The 25,709-nt window shown below is 39.4% G+C and overlaps 1 protein-coding gene and 2 long non-coding RNA genes across 3 annotated transcripts; 2 read left to right on the top strand and 1 right to left on the bottom strand.

Moving 5' to 3' along the window:
* Positions 1-4,695: 4,695 nt before the first annotated feature.
* On the top strand, positions 4,696-12,251 carry gca (grancalcin). The gene is made up of 8 exons (XM_028572111.1): positions 4,696-4,864; positions 6,627-6,842; positions 7,338-7,407; positions 8,784-8,827; positions 9,300-9,447; positions 10,573-10,686; positions 11,433-11,491; positions 11,979-12,251. Exons 1-8 carry the CDS (start codon positions 4,841-4,843, stop codon positions 12,003-12,005), a joined length of 702 nt encoding a protein of 233 aa, XP_028427912.1. The 5' UTR covers positions 4,696-4,840; the 3' UTR covers positions 12,006-12,251.
* Positions 12,252-15,389: 3,138 nt separating this feature from the next.
* Positions 15,390-17,554, top strand: LOC114551053 (uncharacterized). The gene is made up of 2 exons (XR_003691823.1): positions 15,390-15,785; positions 17,423-17,554. It is a non-coding gene; the product is annotated as an uncharacterized LOC114551053 (long non-coding RNA).
* Positions 17,555-21,751: 4,197 nt separating this feature from the next.
* LOC114551040 (uncharacterized) lies at positions 21,752-24,197 on the bottom strand. The gene is made up of 3 exons (XR_003691804.1): positions 23,905-24,197; positions 23,661-23,780; positions 21,752-21,883 (listed from the first exon to the last, which is right to left on the bottom strand). It is a non-coding gene; the product is annotated as an uncharacterized LOC114551040 (long non-coding RNA).
* Between the last annotated feature and the right edge of the window lie 1,512 nt (positions 24,198-25,709).

Below are 25,709 nucleotides of genomic sequence, written 5' to 3'. Positions count from 1 at the left end.
ACGTTTGTACTGTATATTAATAATTATTGTCTTATTCCATTGACTTATTCCGTTTGACGAGTGAATAGCATGAAATGGTCATGGTGTGGCTATAAGCAGACCAGTACAGCAACTAGAAACAGGCCGGCAGTGACTCATGCTACTTTGTTTTCTTGCTGTCATCCAGCTGTCGTACAGATGTAGAAGGGCTATCATATCTCGTGGCATCTCCACACCACGCCACTCCCTCTCTTCTGCTTAGCTGTCACTTGCCATATGAGGAAAACACTATTCAGTTGTCAAATCAGGGCACCCTTTCACTTAATCTTGCCATGGGATCGCCATGATGTGAAATCAGGCCAGGGGCATAAAGTGGGGTGCCCGTTCCCTACTTCCTAACCCCCCTACTTTCGGAGCTCTTGCTCAGACCACACCCATTTTCAAACTTGATCTCAACTACACACCTGTAAAGTTTCGTGACTATCTTGCATGGTTGCAGTTCTTTTTTTCCTTCCTTGTGCCCAGAACTAACATTGCATTCTGGGATCATACTATTGTTGCTGTTTTAATCTGATTTTCGGCAGTAAATTTATATAATAAAGTAACCATTTGTCTACATTTTTCAAACTCTAATGCGAAACTTTTTTATATTAATAAACGTCTGTTACATTCAAGCCATTGCCAAATTAGTTAATACAAAGCTAATTAAGACTATCAGCTCCACACAACTCTCTCTGTATTTCTCAGTATGGCTATGTTCAGAAGATTGTGGCGTCCGGTGACTTTGGCGTGCAGAAACTCCAGTGAAGATAATGACCTCTTCTGAAGAGTCCGTCATGTTTTTTAATCTTCCGTGTCCTCCTTGGCTACTAGCAACTGAAGGATATTCAGTGGCTACCAGCACACTGGGATCTCCCACTCCAGACTTCCATTTGCTAATTTATTAATTTAAAGTTAGACATTGTTGATTTTCCAAAAGGTTGTATGAATATCTTCAGGCTCAATGCGCTTATATTTAACAATTTTTAGGCCGAGAAAAAAAGGAAGTAGCCTTCTGTACATTCAAGTACATTTTATAAGTTAATTCCTGGCCAAGTAGAGAACATTCGTAGAAAACAGATTTTAGTAGTAGCATGTAGGGAAACTGACGATGTAAACTTAATTTGAATTAATACGAACATTTCTATAAAACAAAAACAATAATTACATGATTCCAAATTATCAGAACATTTCACAGAATTCATACGTATGATCCTGTAGCTTTAATTGTAGCTTAAAAATCATTTTCTAATTAATCTGCCTCCGTTTTTTGTTGCCAATTCCTCCTTTATGAGTATCACAGATTTGATGTAAATTAAAGACTAAAGCCTTTTTCCTGAATTCACATTATTTATCAGTATACTTCATGAGCAGACCCAAACGGAATCTGCAGATATCTTATTTACAGTCTTTAGCAAACTGTTAGGGTGGAGATGTATAAATGTTATTATGTGTGGATTTTCTTTTATTTTATTTTAAGTTGTTTAAAATCTGCGGGAAATTCTGTGGAGTTCTGCCTCCCATTCAGAGTCCCAGTATTCAGGTCCTGAATAACATTGAGGTATGAACAGTCCACCACTGCCTCAGATGACTTTACGCTAGTGTTTGATGGCTGATAACAGCTGAGATGAAGGCTAATAAACAGACCCATAAATGTCGTACAATGCATACACTGTGTTTACATAATCATTAATAGGCTATTCTTCCTGTTTTGGTCTAGTTCCTGAAGGCAGCGTGAGAACTATGTCACTGACTGTGTGACACAAGGTTGGAAACTCAAAAAAAACACAATTTTATAAGAATAATATTAGATTTTTGACATGACAGCTTAAAAGCACACTTTGGAACAGGGGGGCTAAAAAAAAAATAAAGTCAATTTTAGTCCATGTTGCCACAGACTGTGGAAGTTTTCACCTTTGTACATACTGCAAGTGCTGACCAGTCACGGTCAATGCTGAAAGCCTTTTAAAAGCTTAACAAATATAAAGCTGTGCCTTTATGTGGAATAGACATCATATTCTGCACTTGTTCCCCTCACACCGGACATCCTCAGCAAACAAATAGACAGTGGATGTCTTCCCTAATGCAGCACAGCTTGTTTGAAGAGCATTAACTCCATTTACCTGACACTAAGAACAACTGAAATCATTTATAGGTGTCACTTTGGACACATTTTGTCTTATTGGACAGATGTAGTCTTGGTGTGTGGAGACAAGGAGAGAGAGATGGAGCAGAGAAAAACAGAGGGAGAAAGAATGAGAAAGGAAACAGCCATTTATGCATTACAGAGATTGAGGACAAGCTTGTTCTTTGTGAATTCATCTTGAAACTGCCACTGCACCTGCACCAAAAGAAATAGCCCATTACACCTGCTGAAATATAATATATCATATTCCAAATGTTTCTGAGTGCAACACTTGTGATTTGCCTCACAAAAGACACCCACACTCAGTTAAATGTTGCACATATTACATAGAACTGTGCTTACGCGTACCATCATTTGTCATAGCTACACCACATGGTACTGTTTATATCCTGCACTTAATACTTGAAAATCTTAAACAGTTCTAAGAGAAACGTCCAGTGTTTATTCACATGGGAAAACATGCACTGGGTTTTGATTTCAACAGATGTGTCCGGGTCAGTATTATAATTGCATTCTTGGCTTGGGCTTTAATAACGTTGGAGTGGACTTTGAAAGTTATTGTTTGGGAGAACTGTGTGGGATTCCCTGGTGTTAGAAATGGGTCAGCGAAGCTTCAATTAACATCCTTAAAGAACTGTACTGTAGCAGCTGCGGACCTCAACACTGTCTTTTACATTAGTTAGAAGTACTCTTTTAACTAATCTTTTATTTAAGTAAAAGGGCCAATACAGCAATGTAAAAGTACAAAATTTCATTAAAAGTCCTACACTCAAAATCCTAATAAAGTAAAGTATAGAAGTACTATTAACGTTGTTGTTAATGTTACTCTCGAGGGAACACTGGGGTGGATTTCTGCTTCCTATAGTAAGTATCCATAAGTGGTGGAAGATGTTTTCATTACTCAATCCTTTAACAATCTAAAAACAACAATGTAAAAATAATCACAATACATTTCTTACAATAAACATTTACAAATAAAGTCCTGCATACAAAAATCAGATTAAGTAGGCTACATATACTAACAATTAGAACAAAACTTAAAGTAGCTGCTACACTCATTTATATTCATTTTGTGGACCTCTTCTTTTTTATTTTTATTTTTGTATATAGCTTTTTAACACTCAAACAATTGTTTACAGGAAATGAAACTCTCTTTGGTAGAAGTCATGGACTGAAACGTGACAAGGAGCTCCAACTTGACACTGCTTTTTTTTTTGTGTGTGTGTGTGTGTGTCTGTGTGTGTGTTTTTACAAGAAAAGAAGGAAAAGTTTATGCCTGCAGATTTTAAATATTGTGATGTTCAGGAAGACACATTTAAAGTCATGCTATAATGTGACTTTAAATTCTTATTAAACCTGTGTAGGTATTTTACCAACCCTACCTACTGGTTTCTCACCTAGTAACTTCTTATACATTTATATCACAGTTGACTATCTTCAACATCATACATGCTTTGTGAGCATTTCATATTTTTTTGTCAAGCTTTTTTTTCTGATTGATGAAGATAAACTATGATATTCCATATGAAGTGCAGCAACAAGTTTAAAATTGCCCCATATGTTTATTTTGTTTTCTTTTATTGCATTCCACTTCTTTTTTCTCTTCATTGTGTTTTTGTAAGTGTAAGGTATTTCTTTGCCTAATTTAAAGCACCTGAAGTGGTCTATGCTTCTGTTTAAAAGTTGCTATACAAATAAACTCTCCTTGCCTTACCTCACGTGATAGAAATAAAATACATTTTGTCTTTTCTTTATATAGCAAAAGTCTCAAAAGCACCGTCTAGTGGTGACAGGAAGCCATGCAGGACAGCCAACTATTCTTCCTAAAATTAAAAAGCTTTAAAAACATGTTAAATTGATCGCCCGCTTTGTGAAAGCAAGAAACATGCCATATTTTAGACTATAAGCCTTTGTACAGTCTATCTGTGCCATTCAAAGGTTATAAGTACGATGTAACACCGATAACATCAAAAGGAAGAACACTGAAAATATTTATATGAGAAGTTGACATTATGGGGAAAGTGGAGACTCTTAACTTTTATGGCAACTAGGAATGTTATACCGAAGTTACCAAAATATGTCATTCAGTGGACAGTGTGCATTGATTTTTCATCAGCTTTGATGAATTAATTTTTTTTAATTGCTTATTTCTACATGTCTTACTTTCAGTTCATTGTGTTCTAAACCGTTTTGACCACCCTGAGAGAGAGCACCTTTTTCAGACACTTCGTAAGGCAGACCACCACACCTTCACTGTCAGGGCTTTTGGGGAAAACAGCCGGCAAGGTATATCACTATATTATTAAGTTTCTAAGATACATTGATTAAGTAAAGAGGATTTAGGTTTAATTTACTTAATTTAATTTAATTTAATTTAATTTAATTTTAATTTAATTTAATTTAATTTAATTTAATTTAATTTAATTTTATTTTATTTTTCCTGCATTTATCTCTCGTTCACACTCCAGTCCAGATGGTGGCGGTAATGGACCTTTAAGTTGGTTTGCCAACCGCCGATAAACCATAAAGATAGGAAGAAGGAAGCTCGGATATGATGTAGAAACTGTTCAGACCTATTGGAAGTGGAAGTTACAACCGTGTAACAGAAAGTCCGCGTACACCGTTAATCATACTATAAAGGTTTTAAACTTCTTACAGTTTGCCATATTTCTCCAAATGGCTTATCCAGGATACGGTGGGGTGAGTAAATGATATGTAACGTTAGGCGTAACAGTGATTTTATAGTGATAAACGAGCTAAATGGGTTAACAGAAAAGCTAGCTCGGGGCTCTTGTTTCAGTTAATTACTGATAATTTGTCACAATATGTAATGTTACAAGTTTCCCTGTCTTCCTGTTGCATTGTTGATATCCATTGACCGCAATTAGGCAGTTTTTTCAGTTCAATTTGGTAATAAGAAGCCATATGGCGTCTCCGGAAAAATGTCTTCCGGGATGGAAATTCCTCAACATTGAAGAGTCTAAACAGACTAAGCATTACCTTTAGCTTACTAGCTAAACGTGGAACGTTACGTATGTCCGCGTTCTCAATAGACCTATACATTTTTTTTTTTTTGAATGACAACAAAACAACATGCAAAACTCTCGTAGGGGAAAGAGAATATACATGCGTAGATACAATACAAATGTTGTCAATGTACAAGAAAGAATTACCTTAGCTAAAAAACAACCAAAAAGGGGGAGTTACTTAAAAATACACAAGTAAAAAGCAAAAAAGGCTAGAGATAATAAAATGCTTTCACAAAATATTTACACAATAAGATTTTTGATAAATAATCATCAGTAATGTGGATATAAGGACTAAGTGGGTAAAGGCAAATAATAGGAACAGTTACAACAGTCTGGTAAGTTCAGAAAATGACATCACTTTACTGTAATGCAGCCTTTAAAACCAGGAAAAGACACCACTTATGTCATATTACAATATCCAAAATCTAAAACGATACCTACTCTCATATCATGATATTGATATTGCCCAGCTCTATGTCCCTACACATTTTCTTGCAATTTTACCAGATTTGATCTTTTTCAGTGAGGGGAAAAAAACAATTTAAAATCATTTTATATAGATCTATACATATGCAAGAAACCTTGGCCTACAGTTTGCTTATAAAAGAATGGTCTGACCCTTTTTAGTAAGACTTGTGAGCTTTGTATACATTTGAAGCTAAAAGTAACTTTTGGTAAAGTCTAAGTGAGTATAGAATGTTGTAACACCCTCAGTGTTGTGGAATAGAAACTACAGTACAACCCACAATGCCTTCCTTTGCGCAAGCATTGAATCAGCTTCCAAAGGTGACAGGGTCACCAGGGTCACCAGGGTCAGTGCTGCTTCACTTCTGCTGCTGACACGCCTGGTCATGATTAGGTTTACCTGGAAAACAGGCAAGAAGATATTTTGGAAAGATATTTCCAAAACAGTTATATTGACAATATCAGTAAATGCTATTTTGGGATAGTCTTCATTAAAATCTTAAATTAGTGTTTAAGAATAATACAGTAACCATTCAAAGTGAGAATCTTCCGTGGTCTGGTAACACAGAATTACCCTCAGGTAACACAGAAATTAAAAAATTTCCTGAAAAGTTACCTGGCAAGTTTACATATTTATATTTAATATTTTGTTATTCATTGTCTTTTCACAGCTCAGCTATATAATGCATATCGTAACACTTTTTATGATATAGGCTAGTTGTATTTAATCTGAAAATCGGGACGAAAGTCATGACAAATCTCTTTTTTATGCTGTATGTAAATGTTGCATGTGTGGTCTTGTTATATTTTTAATCAAATGCTATAAATCAAGTCTGAGCACAAGAGAAAAATTAGGTCACTCTTACAATTTTGACTTACAAAACAAAATCTTACTTTACCTACCTACCTACCTACTTACTGTATACATACCAGCCCTGGTCGCCTCTCTGATGTGTTTTATTCCTCAGTATGGGGGTCCCATGCCAGGAATGCCAGCTCAGGGGATGCCTATGCAAGGAATGCCAGGAGGGCCCATGGGAGGGGCCATGCCTGGGCAGATGGGAGGCGCACCACCCCAGGGGGGATATGCCTCCTATGGAGGAGGCTATCCAGGCACATACGGTGCCCCACCCCCAGCTGCCAATGATCCAATGTGGAGTTACTTTACAGCCATAGCAGGCCAGGTACGTGTGGATAAACTGTAAGTTCTGATTATTCTAGAATTATTAGAAGAGCACACATTATACATGTGGTCTTTATAAAAAAAAAAAAAAAAAGGTTTTCTATACAGGTTTTGTTTTCACTTTCACATTTCGAGTTTGGACAAGAACAAGAAATTCTCTCTTTGCAAATATTTCAGGTTTCATGAATGAATTGAGTAACTACATGAGACAGATAGCAAGGCTTTGTCTTGTCTTGTATATGCGACCGGAACACATTTGCGAAAAAAGTTTGTGGTGTCTTGTAATCCCATGTCAGATGGGCCAAAATGTTTGACATGACACAGAAATACAATTAAACTAACTTAAGTGGTAGCATACACAGGGAAATAGGCAACTTTTCAGTGTGTTTCTCTGCTCTCATCACTTTACACATGACCAGCGGGCTAGTTTCTCTGGAACATTGTTAATTCCTCTGAAAGTCCCACATGGCTGAATATCACTTCCTGCTCTGTACAGGACGGTGAGGTCGATGCAGAGGAGCTCCAGAGGTGTCTGACCCAGTCTGGTTTCACTGGCAGCTACACTCGTAAGTTCCACAAGAGGATTACTGAGACAAAGAATTAAGTTTTTACGCTTTTTTTATTTTTATTTTTTTAACTCGGTGAGGGGTTATAGTCTTGCAGGACAGGTTTGTAAGCTGTATTTGTATCATGCATTTAACAAATGCACAGCTGGGGTTGTAAGTTAAAGGACTTTTAAAAACAGAAATGAATCTATGTTTGAGGTATGTTTTCTCTAGTTTTGGTGGGTGTGTCAGAGATGTGTATGTAAACTTGTAGAAATAAAAATACACACTAGGCATGGGCCGGTGACCGTTTTCAAGGTATACCGCGGTTTGAAAAAGTCACGGTTTCTATCCTTTCTGTCCTACCGTTCCTAAGGTAGGAGCTGTTTTTTGGGTGGACATAAGGACAGGAAGGGCAGTGTAGAAATCCCTCTCCCTGTCAGTGTGCAGTGTTTAATGAAAAAAAGTTTTTTACCCATTTAATAAAAAAATAAAAAAAACATTTTAAAGCTGTAATTGCAATACTGTGAAACCATTGCTGAAGGTTATCATACTGTCAGAATTGCATACTGGCCCATGCCTATTGCACACACAGCAGAGTGTTCAATGCACCGCCGTTTCAGTTTAAATAAACGCTTTGCTACGTTTTGTTTGAACGCGCCCGTTTCACCAAAGTTGCGACGTACAACTCCGATTTGATGAGATAATTTCCTCTCCTATTAATATAATATAGTATAGCACAGGGCTGTAAGGTATGCAATATGAAACCAAAATTGCAACACTCAGATCCACGAACCTGAGTTGCAGTGTGAGAAGGCCGAATTGCGACACACCCCTTCCAACTTCCATAGATGGATAGATAAAATATCTAAAACTATGTCACATATTTCATACATGAAGTGAAATTATAACCCATAGATTGTATCTCTCATCAAACACATTCTCCACATGGTACCAACTTTTCATTGTGACCCTTGGCTATGAAATCAGTCTTATTTATTATACACTCAATGAACTGAACACACCAAGTGCACTTAAGATCATTTTTGGGTCAGGGAAGCGCCGCAAAATTGTGTTTTTCCAGTAGCACAGTAGTGGAGAGTTGTGCATACCATATCTGGTGTTCTTAGATTGTTTTGATTTATTGTTGAGCTGTTTGGATCCTTATTAACTCACACACCATCAAAATATGCTTTTTAAAAGTTCAATATTGGATGCTTCCAAAATGCTGCAGTGAGCACATTACCTGCAGCAGTCAAAGCCCAAAACCTCTTTAACATTGAGAAGTGACTGTAACCATCATGGTAGTATTTCTTTTTTATCTTTTGAATAAAAATGGCTAACTTAATTTGACTAATTATTAACATGTTTTTTTGTTTCTGTTTTAATCTTTCCAGCATTCAGCCTGGATACATGCAGGATCATGATTGCAATGCTTGATGTATCCTTTCTGTACCACCGGGGTTAAGTTGGAAAAAAACTTCACTCCACTACATTTCCCCTAAGGATCTTAGTCACTCGTTACTACAAAATAAAATCAGAAGAAATGTGTTGCACTGGAAAAAAGCAGGTTTGGCGAATCATTGCTCCTAGATTGCCAAGCGGCAAAAAACAAAACAAACATAGGCCAAAACTAAAGAAGAGGAAGAAGCATAATGAGTGATAGTGTCATGGACGCACGCTCAATGGTGTTTTAAGCCCCCATCGTCTCCTTCAAGGCAGCGATGCAACTGTTGACTTCAAGGCACCTAACCATAGCCATAGCCATAGCCATAGCCTAATCCTAGTGGCTTCCAGGCAGCGCTGCCTGGAAGGAGACGGTTAACCAGCTGCTGTCTTCATTCCACTCACTCTGCTGCTGTTATTATCCATGCGGGTCAGCAGTTACCATAGCTTAACCAGACTGTCACCAGAGGGACTCTACGGGCAAGATGGGTTTCAATGAGTTCAAGGAGCTGTTCACCGCTCTCAGCGGCTGGAAGCAGAACTTCATGATGTTCGACCAGGACAGGAGCGGAACCATCGAGTCTCACGAGATGAATCAGGCAGTCAACGCTATGGGTGAGATTCTTTAACAGGATGGATATTTAATGTTCTGGTGAAGACCCTGTGAAAAAAGTATTTAACACATCTAAGGCCTCCTTCACACTGCCTGCGTGGCGTGAGCGAGTCAGCTGCGTGGTGTGTCTATTTTCTGCGTCTCCAGGCAAAATAGAATACAAAAAGATTTTTTTACACGAATACATTTAATAAATGACATTTTGATGTTTGAAAGTCTTTAGGTTTTGACATAAATTCAGAAATAAATGTAATAATATTTATCGATTTTCAAATATTGCACCTGTCAATACAGAACGAAATATTCTGTTGCCTATTTTGCCGTCAATACTGCCGACGTTGTCTTTACTGTAATCAAATCAGTATATGTTTATGTTTAACATGAAGTATACTACTGCTTGAGTGCATTTTATCAATGGGAAACATACACGTGTACAGACAAGGCTAGCAGCGCCGCGTCAGACACGTTTCTGGTGTGAAAATACGCAGCCGACACACAACCGAAAAGCCACGCTCACAGTGGGAAGGAGGCCTTAGGGTAATCAGAATATTTAATGACACTTAATTAGACTTAATCGATTAAATCAGTTCCTGTAATCTGTGCTGATTGGTGTGATCTGTCACACTCTTCATATAATCTGCAGTTCACCAGAGGAAAACATTACATTTACATTCTCACTCATTAGTGTATATATATATATGCTCTGTGTTCTAATATATTCCATATTCTTAAATGTATTCCTCCTAATTGGCAGTCAGTTGATAAAAGGAGGAATTACAATGGCATATAAAAATATCAGTGACTTAATTTGCTTCTATTGCATTTTGGTCAGTTCATTTGACTTTAATGCTTTTTTTAAAACTCCGGACAATATGCACTTTAGAGACATTTTACATGGTATTATAGCTGGATCGATTTTTGATTTTTTGACGCTAATATTACGATTTTTTTGATAACAAATAAAATAGAAGTGTGTGCACGATACTCAGCAGGATAAATTGTGTAAAGTGTAAAAATCAACTTTGTTAATTCTCCCTGGTAGAGAAACTACAGTATTTAAGGGCTCATAGACACTCTGAAATTAGGAAAAAGAAAAGTGAAATTTTTTTTCCCCCCCACTTCACCAGGCTACCGTGTCAGTCCTCAGGTTCTGAATGTAATCATCAAGCGCTACAACAAAGGAGGAAGAATCTTCTTTGACGACTACGTGGCTTGCTGTGTCAAACTGCGAGCTCTCACAGGTAGGAAACCCCAAACCAGCATCCGCGTTAGACAGAAATGACCTGACGCGTTCAGTGAACAGCCACCCGCGTGTGCAGAGACACGCTTTTGATGTGGACTGACAGTGAAATTGTGTTTGGGTTCATTCCACCTGTAATCCCTGTTGTCATCTTTCAAGGGCTGTGACATTCTGCTTGGCTCGGTGCACAAATGTGTCACAAGTTGTTATGACATAAAAGTTTGACCAGGGGTCCAAGTCAGAGCCACGCATGCAGAGCAGAGTGACTCCTATTGAAACCGCTCCAGTTATTATTTTCTTTGCTAAAAGTGTTACTGCTGCCTACAGCGTACAAGTTATGTAAGTGAAGTTTTAATGGGAGGTGTAGAATGGCACACGTACCTCAGACCCCAACAATGACACACATCCACCTGCAGGTGGCGCTCTTATCAAGTTAAAGGCCAGTAACTCCCACACCGTTCATCGCACATTCCAAGTTTAGCTGAATGTTGTTTTATAGGCCACGGCCATTTCCGCCAATATAATTTTTTGCAAAATTGTGTATGCAAAACTTACTTTTTAGAACTCCTCCTAGCCTGCGAGTCCGATCTGCACGAAAAGTTGCATGTAGATAGTGGACATGATAATCAACCAGTAGTCCAGGTGCAACTTGCGGGGGGGGGGCTTGGACCCCGTTCATACCTGCTTGCATGTCCAGTTGAAATGGTGACCCCTCAGTGCTGTGAACGTTAACTCTTCCTGTTCCAGATACCTTCAGACGGAGAGATACCATGCAACAGGGATCTGTCAACTTTCAGTACGATGAGGTGAGTTCCATTTCCTTTTGTGTAGCTCTCACTCCATCAGTAAGTATGCTGTGTATGACTGAACCTTTTAAGAGTTGCAATGCCTATATCAAAGTGTCTAAGGGACTGTATGTATGCAAAAAAAAAAATTTAACTTAATTGAATGTTGATGTGTGATTTCCGTCTAACTTTAAACTATATAAATTTAATTTGACCAACCTTTTTCCTACAGTCCCTTATTCTACCTGATTAAAAGGAAGTTGATTGGCTCCATCTGTCTCTACTTGAGTTTTCACTCTCAGCATGTCAAACATGTTCAGGATACAGGCGTTTCATGTCATTATTTTAAGCTGTTTTCCTCTGGCTGCGGTAGGAGTTTACCTGCATGTGAAGCAGCTCAGTGCAGCTTTACAAAAAAAGCGTCTTCTGTTGAGTTCCTGTGGTTGATTCGACAGCTTTGTGGTTGACGCTCTCTCCCTCTCTTTGTCTCTGCACCTCCTGTTAACAGTTTATCCTGTGCACAATGGCCATCTGAGGTCTGCTGTCCCACACCACCAGGTCAGTGCGCCTAACGAACCAATCGGTGGTGGATTGTGGACCACTGCCTCATGAGAATGCACAGGGAGGCCAGTATATTTGACTGCGGCCATGAGCTGCAACAGGAAAGTGCCCATTGCTTGTAATGCTTGCTGTCATGCTTTATGTCACACAGGGATGTGCTGAAGATGTATCCGGTGTGTACACATACATACATACATACATACATACATACACACACACACACATATATATATATATATATATATATATATATATATATATATATATATATATATATATATATATATATATATATATATATATATATTTACAATATGTATCCATATTAGAGGGTTATATAATACATGTCAGTGTCTTTAAAGCCCTTATGTGTAGTATTTCAGACTTTCAAAATAAAGGTTGCAGATAATGCTGCACATTAGTGTCAGAAGAATTTGAAAAATACACATAAAATAAATTCACTTAGTCTGTAAAGTGTGAAGGAATTAATCAACCAGATATCTCTTATAGTATAGTGAATAGTATGCTTTTGGAGTCTCTTATTTTGGAATGAGCTCAGCCAGGGCAAAGGGAACTGATACTTTAAGGATGTTCTGACCTGTGAGAAGCCTATTGTGCCATTATAATCCCTGGATGTATGGTCTAATATATTAAACCCATTTATATATTACTTCATAGTAATGGCAGCATCATGATTAATCAAATGTTAGCATTTACAGATACCATGTTGATTTGCTTTTACACTGAATTTCATACATTTCTGATTATTTTTTTTTTATAAAACCTTAAGTTATAGATGCACATTAGCTTGATGTTCAACTCAATAACAAGCCAAAGTGACTGTGAGCCGATATATAAATCCACTTCAATACCTGTTAATGATTGTGAGATAGAAAAGTATTGTCAAAAAGCTAAAGTAAGTCCATATGCCGGAGATTTTGCAGCTGTAAACTCTGTTTTCCATGTTGAAGTACAAACCCAGCCGAGTTCTTATTTGTAAAGATTGCATTGAAGTCAACTTCTACACACAACCAATGTCGGAGTAAAGACCGTATTTTGTTACTGACAATAAACACTTTCTAATCAGTATGTATTCTGTTTATTAATTTATACAATAGTGCTGTTGTTCCCCATTCTATTTACCAGATATTTAATGACTTTAAATATAGTTAAGAACAAAAACAGTCAAATGAGCTGTTAAGTGTTGCATTGTATAAAATACAGTGGCAAACATTTAAAAAATGGATAAAAACAATTGTGAACAGTACTAGACTTTAAAAAGTGACATTTATTTCCAGTACAGCAACTTTTTCTAATCTGTGAAAGTTCAGTAGACTCAGAAATCACAGAAGCACAACAGTTGTAAAAAGAATTAAAATATCCAAACTGCCTAGACAAACTGTAGATGTCCCTTACAAGTTTTGACTGCAACTGCAACCCCACAACCAAGTTTACACAAGATTGATAAGATACATGTAGTTATATGCTAATTCTTGAAGCATTTTTTTTGTCTGAAAATACCACCTTCTGCCTGTCAAGGTTGAGTTGTTAAACTTATACAGCAATTACATTCACAACATAAATGCTGTTAAAAGATGCTTTTTCTCCTACGTTCTATAAAATCATCTCCAGAGTGTATTAAACTCTAGAACTATACCAAGATTCAGTTCATTTCCAGTACTGCATCATTATTGCTTTCAAAGACTGACAAAAGTCTTGTTGTGCTATTGGATGTCCACACAGCCTCTACACACATTAACACTACGCTGTGTTCTGTATTTTTGAGCTGAAAAAGACGTGATTTTGCTTTGTTGTGGCGATGCTGTTTACAGTAGGCACGCTAAATATACAGATAGATTAGATAGATAGTTTGTGACTGCGTCGATCGTTTGGAAAATTCAAATGCTCGCACTTAGGCTACAGTAAAGCATGTGAATACCTAAAATGTTAAAAGTCTCACCAGGGATGTGATGACAGGCTGCAGTGAAACAACATGTTGTCTTTGCTGTGCTGTGCACTTTGCTGTAATCCCATGCATTTACAACAATTAAGCCAATTTTTATTGATAAAAAAAAATTTTAAATCACAAAATACAGCTGAAGGTCCAACCACTGATGCCAGAAAAGCTGACAGCACTCCTGAGCCACTGCCCACCTCCAGACACACACATGGGCTACAAACAGCAGAGCACATTTAAACATCCAGAAGTGATGTTCAGGTGAACTAAAAGGAAACCTATGACGCTCATATCAGCTGTGCTGTGCCTGACCTCATCAGCTGCAGCCTGTCTGCATCTTTCTCCAGGGCGTCAAGCAAGAGGAAAGAGTCCTCCGCCTTTTATAAAGGCAGATTGTACAAATTGATTGTTTGAATATACCATAATTTTAATTGAAGACCATTTACATTAATTTAATAAATTGTTAATTTTTATTATTTAAAAAATATTTTCTTATATTTGTTGTTTTATTTTAGATATTTTATTTTTGACTACTACTGTTCAACAAAATAAAACAAAACCACATCAGCTGCTGTTGAAAAAAAGATGGCTTCATTAATATGAGTTACACATATTTGGCTACATGAAATAAAGACTAAAACCAGCGGTGGAGGAAGTATTCAGATCTTTTACTTGAGCAAAACTATAATACCACACAGTAGAAATACTCAGTTACAAATAAAGGCATTGGAAATGTACAGTATGTACAATCAGAAAAAATGTATTTGACATAATCAAAGTACATATGTGCCACATTAATATACTGAAAACATCCAGAACTAGAACACCCAATATGTTCCTGTACTAACATGAACACTTGTGAGCACAAACATCGTTATTTTCTACCTAGGAAATTGTTTTTGAAAATGATAAATAAACAGTGAGGTTTTTCTAAAGGGAACATAGGAATCCTGAAAAACTCAAATTTGCTGTGCTTGTGCATTTGGGTATCTGGAGTGCCGACCCAAACGCAAACTGTAAAGTAAGACAACCCAGTCAGTTTTTACCTCATGTCTCTGTGCCTTTTATTCCTCCATAAGAAAAATGAATGGACACAAATTTATTGAACCAGAATAATCCAAAAAACTGTTCTTTCCGGACCACAGCTGAGGAGTTTCTTCACTTCATATACGTCTTCGTCAATAAAAAAAAGGGGGGCTGGGTGAGTCTTGGTTAGGATGCCGGGGCTTGTAGGAGTCCAGGACAGGCCTCCCCTTTACATGGCTCCATCCTCCTCCTGCTGCATCTTTCCTCTTGCTGACCTGTGTGTCTTCTAACCAGCGTTCTATTAAACTGAGTATTAGACTTGACTGATATTGGACAGTGGACTTCAGACTGACCCGAAGACGACTCTGCGACCTCTGAACATGTAGCAATTTGAGCAGATGAATTTATGGATTATCAATCAGATGCATGAAGACGAATGGAGGACGTTATGAGGTCAGTCAGAGGCTGAACTGAACGCCAAACACACAGCAGTCTCCTTCCTTAGCCAATCATCATCCGGGGCACTATCCACTCGCCATACCGAGACCGGATACACAAACACGGTTCCTGTGTACCGTTGCTAACTCACAGCTAGTTTATGCTAACGTCTGTACAGTTGGTACTTTGGCTGTTTGGGGGCGAATAAACAAACGACCCCCGCGGTCACATTTACCGGAACGATCGGTGCTTTTATTTGTCTCACAGCTGCAGATTTGCAGCCTGGGAAGAAGAGGAAGCTTCTACACATCTTCTCTGAGCTGAAGCTCTGAGGTAGGACATGCTTTCTCTCCGGATTAACAGCTGCTGGCTGTAATGTTGACGGATTGAGTTGATTTGAAAGGGTCAGGTCACACAGAGTCCAGAATCTCAAGGTCAGTGGTTAAGTGTTTGCAGGAGCTTGTGGTAGAGATATTTCCAGTGGCAGAACTGTTACCTTGTGTACGTTAGAGCCAGGCTGTGTTGTGTTGTTTCTGCTGAAGAACTATAATCCGACTATGTAGTGATAGAGCAGAGTGTAAACTGCTGTCCTCCCTGTGTTCCATCTTCTAAAACCTGCTGGTCAGGTGGCTGCCTCGGTGTTGAGAAGGTTGGAGTTTGAAGCCCTCGGCAGGTCTGCTGGGTTTGAAGGAGTAAACACACAAAGCAGTGTGTGAAATGTTTGAGAGAACGTGTGCTGAAGCTGAATGTTGTGTCAGCTCCTGACACCGATGGCAGCGTTAGTTTTAGAGTTGTCGGTAAGCTGTCAGAGAGGACGTGTGAGTGTGGTAGGCTTGGTGGTGTAGTGCTGTTGTTAGTTCTCATCAGTCTCTGACAACGTTTAGCCGGCTCCATCTTCTCCACTCAGATGGGTTTAGAGTTTGACGTTTTGTAGACAAAACACTGAAAATAATGCAGCCGAGTGTGAAAGCAAATGGCTTTTACTTTTTAATTAGCCTTTTAAGATAGCAATGCGTTCCACATTATTTCAGAATAACGTTAGTTTATTTGTGTAAGTTCCACAGAATGGTTTGTGAAGGTTGACAGATCTTTTAAACCCACACCACTTTGCTGGTAATTTGTCAGCCAACCACAAAACCGGAATTGACCGGTGCAGATGACATCATTTGTGTGGTTTGGTCGTCAAAAAATTAAATCCGGAATCATTAAATCAAACGCACCCTTCCAATCGCTGTGTGTGTTTAGTAAGTAAAGAAGTGCGGTCGCCCACCATTATTACGCCAGAGTTCCAGAAGTAGCGTAGCTTGTTGGACCTGCAGTCCGTGGTGTTGGAATAAACTGAAGATCAGGAAACATGACAACTTATTTTGTCTGTCATTTTATTTGGGAGATTTTTGCCATAAACGACCCACAGCACTGAATATCAGGCAGTCAGCTGTAGGAGAAGTTGACGTTAGCCAGCAGTAACTAAACAGCTTTGGACAGGCGGTTCCTCCAGCATGGATTAAAACCCACAGGTCAACCACTGACCCTGGAACAATTACGAGGCAATTCATAAGAAAACTACCTGTTGTTTATCTCAGCAGATGTCTTTTCTTGTTGGAAGTGTGATGGTGACTGGTTGTTGTGTGTGGGTTTTGGCAGGCGGCTGCTGTTCCCACTTCCTGCGTACCGGGACTGAATCGTTTAGCGGTACGGAGTATCGGAGCCCTTTCCCCCCTGGTTGCAGCCCTAATATTAAAATGTATCGCAGCTTTCATTTGTTCCGGTCTTTGTGTCACCTGGATTGACCTTAGGGTGCAGCTCAGATACTAAATGATGTTAACAAGACAGGGCCCGTCCTCTGCTTGGGAGCTACAGTTCTCAGCACTAGTAGCTAGTGTATTCCTCCTTAAGGAAAAGAAATGGACCCAGATGTATTGAAGCAGAACAATCCAATAAACTCTTACTTTCTCTTGTTTTCTCCCCAGATGAGTGCAGAGTTTCCGGACGACAACAGAGAAGTTCCTTCACTCCATTCATGCCGCCTTCTCTCCGTACTCACTGTATACTCATAGTATTGTATGTCATGAAATAATTTAATAAAAAAGTAAGTAATAGTACGTATTATGTCAAAAAAAGCTCAGAAAAGTCATACATAATGTCAAAAAGTGTTATTACATTGTTATAACACTGTTATAACATGTATTAAGACAAAAAGCTATCAAAAAGTTAAAAAAATGTCAAAAAGTGTTATTACATAGTTATTACATTGTTATAACACTGTTATAACATGTATTATGACAAAAAAAAGCTATCAACAAGTTTAAAAAATGTCTAAAAATGTTATTACACAGGTGTACACAGTACATGCCATAAAAGTGGATGTAAATAATTTTTTCGTCCATAAAAAAAAAAAATTCAAAAAAAGAAAATCCTAATTTTTTTTTTTTTTTCTTAAATTAGAATCTTCTCATTCTTTCTCCTACGCTGGTCTCTCCCTTTCTCTGCCGTGTCCTACTCTGCTCTGAGTTGTTGTCCTGTCTCTGAGGTGTCCTACTCTAGTCTCTTCCTGTCTCTGAGTTGTCCTACTCTGGTCTCTTCCTGTCTCTGAGGTGTCCTACTCTGGTCTCTGCCTTACTCTGATCCCTGCCTGTCCTTGTCTTAATACTCTCCTACTCTGGTCTCTGCCTGTCCTTGTCTTAATACTCTCCTACTTTGGTCTCTGCTTGTCCTTGTCTTAATACTCTCCTACTCTCTTCTTGCCTGCACTTGCTTTCCTAGCCTCTCTTTCCTATCTGGGGGGCCTATCTAAGTGTTTGTACATACGTTGGCAACGAGCCAGTCTTGAACACTCGACCCTGGGCGCCTTAGAGTCGAGCACAAACCAACTTTGCTACCTACGCAAGTACGCACGGGACAGTTCTCCGGGTGTATTTGTCTTTGTCATTCTGGGTGTAAAGCTCAAAATAAATTGTCTATTCCTGTATTGGAACCCATAACCTTTGTGTTTCCCAACCAGCTTTCCATCATACTGAGCTATCAGATCTGATGTACAAGTTTGTGGTTAGTTGTGTATTTGTCTTTGTCATTCTGGGTGTAAAGCTCAAAATAAATTGTCAATTCCTGTATTGGAACCCATAACCTTTGTGTCTCTTAACCAGCATCTCATCACACCGAGCTATCAGATCTGTCAACAAGTGATATGTGTTTAGTTGTGTATTTCACTTGTTCATTTTGGGTGTTGGCCCTTAAAATTTAGTTTGCCATAAAGGAGTTGAACCCACAACCTCTTGAACAGATCATGTGGGTATTATCACACTGAGCTGTCTATGACACTAGGAGCTTTTTGGTTGGAGGTTATATTTAACGTTCACATCACTGAGGCAAAAAATTAAAATACTATTCTGACTGAACCGGGATTTAATCCCTCAACCTCATACTGTCACATCACCATCTTATCGTAGTGAGCTATTCCTCAGGCTGGGAAATTTTTTTCCGTTCTGTTATTTGTTCTTCACACACATCTTTTAGCCAGACAGGGGAACCGGGGTGAGGGGAGGGGGAGTTTTGATCTGATCTGATGCTAGATCACATCCACTAGACGTGTCCATGTCAAAGGACGAGCCTGGAGGCCTGCCTTATATTGCCTCTGATTACCTTGTCACGCAGTGGTGTGGGGTCCTTTGTTACCAGCCAAACAAGGCGTTTCCACTGTTAAAAAAACGTCTATCCCACTGGTCCCTTCTGCACAGCAATACCACAAAACATTACTAAAAAAGACTAAAAAAAAAACAACTCTCTTGCAACAGGTCACAGCCCGACTTGTCTTTCTTTGTCCTCCTGTTTGTCTACCCACACACCTGTTTCCCGTCCACCTTTAACAACCACATCATTAGATCCTGTGGCCAATCATGAGCTGTGGGGGGGGTGGTCCAGGCAATCACAGCTGCTTCTCATAATCCCAGTCTGGGGGTAAATGCTAGATCACATCCACTAGACGTGTTGACATCGTTCGGTTCAGGCATGGGGGGGGTAGATGCCAGATCAGATCCACTAGATGTGTCCATGTCAGAGGACGTGCCTGGTGGTCTGCCTTACATTGCCTTTGATTTGGCCCGAACCTAACGACGTCAACACGTCTAGTGGATGTGATCTAGCATTTACCGTCTTGCTGAGCCACTTCTCTCTCTATAATGAACATTAAAAGCACCATGCAAGTCCAAGATTGCCAATTCAGACCATGTGGTCAGAGCTTGTTAATAAGCAGTTGAATGTCGGTTCAGGGGTGAGGAGGGTAAGGATAACAGGGCACGTCCTCTGACATGGACACATCTAGTGGATCTGATCTGGCATCTACCCCCCATGCCTGAACCGAACGATGTCAACACGTCTAGTGGATGTGATCTAGCATTTACCCCCAGACTGGGATTATGAGAAGCAGCTGTGATTGCCTGACCACCCCCCCCACAGCTCATGATTGGCCACAGGATCTAATGATGTGGTTGTTAAAGGTGGACGGGAAACAGGTGTGTGGGTAGACAAACAGGAGGACAAAGAAAGACAAGTCGGGGCTGTGACCTGTTGCAAGAGAGTTGTGTTTTTTTAGTCTTTTTGAGTAATGTTTTGTGGTATTGCTGTGCAGAAGGGACCAGTGGGATAGACGTTTTTTTAACAGTGGAAACGCCTTGTTTGGCTGGTAACAAAGGATCCCACACCACTGCGTGACAAGGTAATCAGAGGCAATATAAGGCCACCCGGCTCGTCCTTTGACATGGACACGTCTAGTGGATGTGATCTAGCATCAGATCAGATCAGAACTCCCCCTCCCCTCACCCCGGTTCCCCTGTCTGGCTAAAAGATGTGTGTGAAGAACAAATAACAGAACGGAAAAAAATTTCCCAGCCTGAGGAATAGCTCACTACGATAAGATGGTGATGTGACAGTATGAGGTTGAGGGATCAAATCCCGGTTCAGTCAGAATAGTATTTTAATTTTTTGCCTCAGTGATGTGAACGTTAAATATAACCTCCAACCAAAAAGCTCCTAGTGTCATAGACAGCTCAGTGTGATAATACCCACATGATCTGTTCAAGAGGTTGTGGGTTCAACTCCTTTATGGCAAACGAAATTTTAAGGGCCAACACCCAAAATGAACAAGTGAAATACACAACTAAACACATGCCACTTGTTGACAGATCTGACAGCTCGGTGTGATGAAATGCTGGTTAAGAGACACAAAGGTTATGGGTTCCAATACAGGAATTGACAATTTATTTTGAGCTTTACACCCAGAATGACAAAGACAAATACACAACTAACCACAAACTTGTACATCAGATCTGATAGCTCAGTGTGATGAGATGCTGGGTGGGAGACACAAAGGTTATGGGTTCCAACACAGGAATTGACAATTTATTTTGAGCTTTACACCCAGAATGACAAAGACAAATACACCCGGAGAACTGTCCCGCAAGTGCTTTCGATGAGGTAGCAAAGTTGGTTTGTGCTCAACTCTAAGGCGCCCAGGGTCGAAAGTGTTCAAGACCGCCTCGTTACAACGATGTACAAACACTTAGATAGGACCCCCAGATAGGAAAGAGAGGCTAGGAAAGCAAGTGCAGGCAAGAAGAGAGTAGGAGAGTATTAAGACAAGGACAAGCAGAGACCAAAGTAGGAGAGGATTAAGGCAAGGACAGGCAGGGATCAGAGTAAGGCAGAGACCAGAGTAGGACACCTCAGAGACAGGAAGAGACCAGAGTAGGACACCTCAGAGACAGGAAGAGACCAGAGTAGGACACCTCAGAGACAGGAAGAGACCAGAGTAGGACAACTCAGAGACAGGAAGAGACCAGAGTAGGTTAACTCAAAGACAGGAAGAGACTAGAGTAGGACACCTCAGAGACAGGACAACAACTCAGAGAAGAGTAGGACACGTCAGAGAAAGGGAGAGACCAGCGTAGGAGAAAGAAAGAGAAGATTCTAATTTAAGAAAAAAAAAAAATTAGGATTTTCTTTTTTTGAATTTTTTTTTTTATGGACGAAAAAATTATTTACATCCACTTTTATGGCATGTACTGTGTACACCTGTGTAATAACATTTTTAGACATTTTTTAAACTTGTTGATAGCTTTTTTTGTCATAATACATGTTATAACAGTGTTATAACAATGTAATAACTATGTAATAACACTTTTTGACATTTTTTTAACTTTTTGATAGCTTTTTGTCTTAATACATGTTATAACAGTGTTATAACAATGTAATAACACTTTTTGACATTATGTATGACTTTTCTGAGCTTTTTTTGACATAATACGTACTATTACTTACTTTTTTATTAAATTATTTCATGACATACAATACTATGAGTATACAGTGAGTACGGAGAGAAGGCGGCATGAATGGAGTGAAGGAACTTCTCTGTTGTCGTCCGGAAACTCTGCACTCATCTGGGGAGAAAACAAGAGAAAGTAAGAGTTTATTGGATTGTTCTGCTTCAATACATCTGGGTCCATTTCTTTTCCTTAAGGAGGAATACACTAGCTACTAGTGCTGAGAACTGTAGCTCCCAAGCAGAGGACGGGCCCTGTCTTGTTAACATCATTTAGTATCTGAGCTGCACCCTAAGGTCAATCCAGGTGACACAAAGACCGGAACAAATGAAAGCTGCGATACATTTTAATATTAGGGCTGCAACCAGGGGGGAAAGGGCTCGATATCCGCACCGCTAAACGATTCAGTCCCGCACGCAGGAAGTGGGAACAGCAGTCGCCTGCCAAAACCCACACACAACAACCAGTCACCATCACACTTCCAACAAGAAAAGACATCTGCTGAGATAAACAACAGGTAGTTTTCTTATGAATTGCCTCGTAATTGTTCCAGGGTCAGTGGTTGACCTGTGGGTTTTTAATCCATGCTGGAGGAACCGCCTGTCCAAAGCTGTTTAGTTACTGCTGGCTAACGTCAACTTCTCCTACAGCTGACTGCCTGATATTCAGTGCTGTGGGTCGTTTATGGCAAAAAAATCCCAAATGAAATGACAGACAAAATAAGTTGTCATGTTTCCTGATCTTCAGTTTATTCCAACACCACGGACGGCAGGTCCAACAAGCTACGCTACTTCTGGAACTCTGGCGTAATAATGGTGGGCGACCGCACTTCTTTACTTACTAAACACACACAGCGATTGGAAGGGTGCGTTTGATTTAATGATTCCGGATTTAATTTTTTGACGACCAAACCACACAAATGATGTCATCTGCACCGGTCAATTCCGGTTTTGTGGTTGGCTGACAAATTACCAGCAAAGTGGTGGGGTTTAAAAGATCTGTCAACCTTCACAAACCATTCTGTGGAACTTACACAAATAAACTAACGTTATTCTGAAATAATGTGGAACGCATTGCTATCTTAAAAGGCTAATTAAAAAGTAAAAGCCATTTGCTTTCACACTCGGCTGCATTATTTTCAGTGTTTTGTCTACAAAACGTCAAACTCTAAACCCATCTGAGTGGAGAAGATGGAGCCGGCTAAACGTTGTCAGAGACTGATGGGAACCAACAACAGCACTACACCACCAAGCCTACCACACTCACACGTCCTCTCTGACAGCTTACCGACAACTCTAAAACGCTAACGCTGCCATCGGTGTCATGAGCTGACACAACATTCAGCTTCAGCACACGTTCTCTCAAACATTTCACACACTGCTTTGTGTGTTTACTCCTTCAAACCCAGCAGACCTGCCGAGGGCTTCAAACTCCAACCTTCTCAACACCGAGGCAGCCACCTGACCAGCAGGTTTTAGAAGATGGAACACAGCAGTTTACACTCTGCTCTATCACTACATAGTCGGATTATAGTTCTTCAGCAGAAACAACACAACACAGCCTGGCTCTAACGTACACAAGGTAACAGTTCTGCCACTGGAAATATCTCTACCACAAGCTCCTGCAAACACTTAACCACTGACCTAACAACACAAGCATGTGAGCCATCAAGTCATTAACATTTTGTTCGAGGACATTTCCACAAACAGTGTCTCAGTTGTATGTGTGTATATGTGTATATATATATATATACATAATGTGTGTGTATGTTAGAATCCTTACTGTGGACAATGTTGTTGAGATTCTGGACTCTGTGTGACCTGACCTTTTCAAATCAACTCAATCCGTCAACATTACAGCCAGCAGCTGTTAATCCGGAGAAAGCATGTCCTACCTCAGAGCTTCAGCTCAGAGAAGATGTTCCTTCAGCTGGTCTCTACAAGGCTCCTCCTCCTCCTCTTCTTCCCAGATGACATCCATTGAGGCTGCAGATCTGCAGCCGCCACACAGCTGACTGTCAAAGTAAAAGCATACAACAATAATCAACGGTTATGTAATGTATAGTTATAGTTACATTTATAGTTTGCATTAGCACTGAAATGTGGAAATGTTCATGAATACAATGGGCAAAGACCAACCTGCGGACTTCCAGCTCCCACGGACCATGTAAACACCAGTCCACCTGCAACCGTCTATTTGCAGAAACACTAATAAAACCGATATCAAACGCCATATTCCTTCTCACAGCGATGCGTAGTTTTCTCCTAGCGTCATTCCGGTGAATGTGACCGCGGGGTCGTTTGTTTGTTCGCCCCCAAACAGCCAAAGTAGCAACAGTACAGACGTTAGCATAAGCTAGCTGTGAGTTAGCAACAACGGGACGCAGGAACCGTGTGTGTGTTTGTGTATCTGGCCTATGGTGAGGAGATAGTGCCCCGGATGATTATTGCCTAAGGGGGAGGACTGTTGTGTGTGACATACCGTCCAGCCTCGACTGACCTCATAACGTCCTCCATTCGTCTTTATGCAGCTGATTGATAATCCATAAATTCATCTGCTCAAGTTGCTACATGTTCAGAGGTCGCAGAGTCGTCTTCGGGTCAGTCTGAAGTCGGGGGTCACATGAGGGTCATCATCAGATACCTCTCATTTATTATCATTACATTAGATTCTGCTGGTGGTCACCCGCTACAATCCTGGTACGTGGCTACAACTTGCTGGATGTGTATAAAAGAAGTTAAACAGTTCTTAAATATGGAAGACAAAAATCAATACTGAAATGAATGCTGAAAACACAAAAGTAATACATGGATTTGAAAATGAATACATGCATACAAGTGTGAGTTATTCAGTGGAAGATGAATGTATGAATGCTTTAAAAAATCTGAATTTGTTTTTGGTATTTGACATTTTTAGTTTTAGTGCTGTACTTCTACATTTCTACATACACTTATGTCTATATAGCATTTATTTTATTCTTTATTTGCATGTATAAATGCAAGAAATTTACATTCAGATTACCAGCAGTCATGTATTTTTGTTTTCATTTTTTAAATATGTATTTGAATATTTCATTATTTATTCAAGCCTTTTCTTTGTATATTATTTTATTTATCAATTAATGTACCTTTTGGGGCTGAGTCTAGAGTTCCCTAATTCTACCACTAGGTGGCAACATGTCTGTGCTACTATTACCACCATAGACTGTTAATATTAATTATGAATTATTACCACAGCTCGGTGCATACTGATTGGAGCATGCTAACTCCAGAAAAGGGTTATATTGCTTTTAAAGGGTTATATTGCTATTAAAGCAAAGGCAGTGCATATTTAAACTCGTTTACTATTTAGTTAAAAGTTGCAGGTTTAAATTCAACATAAAGTACTGACTATTGCAATATTCACACATTCCATCAACATGCTTTTTCATTATAAATAATGTTCCATTTAATCCTGTATGTGCTAGCCTCATTCTGGACACCATATCTTCTTCTTGTTTACATCTGTATGTATTCCCTGTTTTTCCCCACTGTTCCTTGAATTCTCTACAGGTGTCTCCCAGACTGTTCATTATCCCACAAAAACTGCCCTTTTGCATTTGTTTTAGCTTTAATTATACTTTTGACTTCAGCTTTACTGTATTTAATATCCACCTCTATATCAGGCAGCTCTGCTGCGTTCTTCGCACATTTATCTGCCAATTCAATACCTCCTCCACCTATATGAGCTGGTACCCATATAAATGTAGTTCTAATACCTGACTTAATCAGACTGTTAGCTAGTTGCAGTATGTAATACACTATGTCCTGTCTAGACTCCGGTGAAGAAATGTAAGGCTTGTCAAAGCTGAGCTGGAGTCTGATGCAATCACATCTTTGCTTGGTTCTGTTGCTCTCTACCCACAGCAAGGCCATCCATATTGCTAACAGTTCTGCTGAGTATA

Source organism: Perca flavescens, chromosome 24, assembly GCF_004354835.1.
Source record: "Perca flavescens isolate YP-PL-M2 chromosome 24, PFLA_1.0, whole genome shotgun sequence".
Taxonomy (NCBI): Eukaryota; Metazoa; Chordata; class Actinopteri; order Perciformes; family Percidae; genus Perca; species Perca flavescens.
This window is presented reverse-complemented; position numbering and strand designations above follow the sequence as displayed.

Excerpts from the sequence above, each read along its gene's own strand:
- gca (XM_028572111.1), top strand. The coding sequence starts at position 4,841 with ATGGCTTATCCAGGATACGGTGGG. Across the intron at positions 6,843-7,337 it reads TTACAGCCATAGCAGGCCAG|GACGGTGAGGTCGATGCAGA; the intron begins GTACGTGTGGAT and ends TGCTCTGTACAG. Across the intron at positions 8,828-9,299 it reads TCATGATTGCAATGCTTGAT|AGGGACTCTACGGGCAAGAT; the intron begins GTATCCTTTCTG and ends GACTGTCACCAG.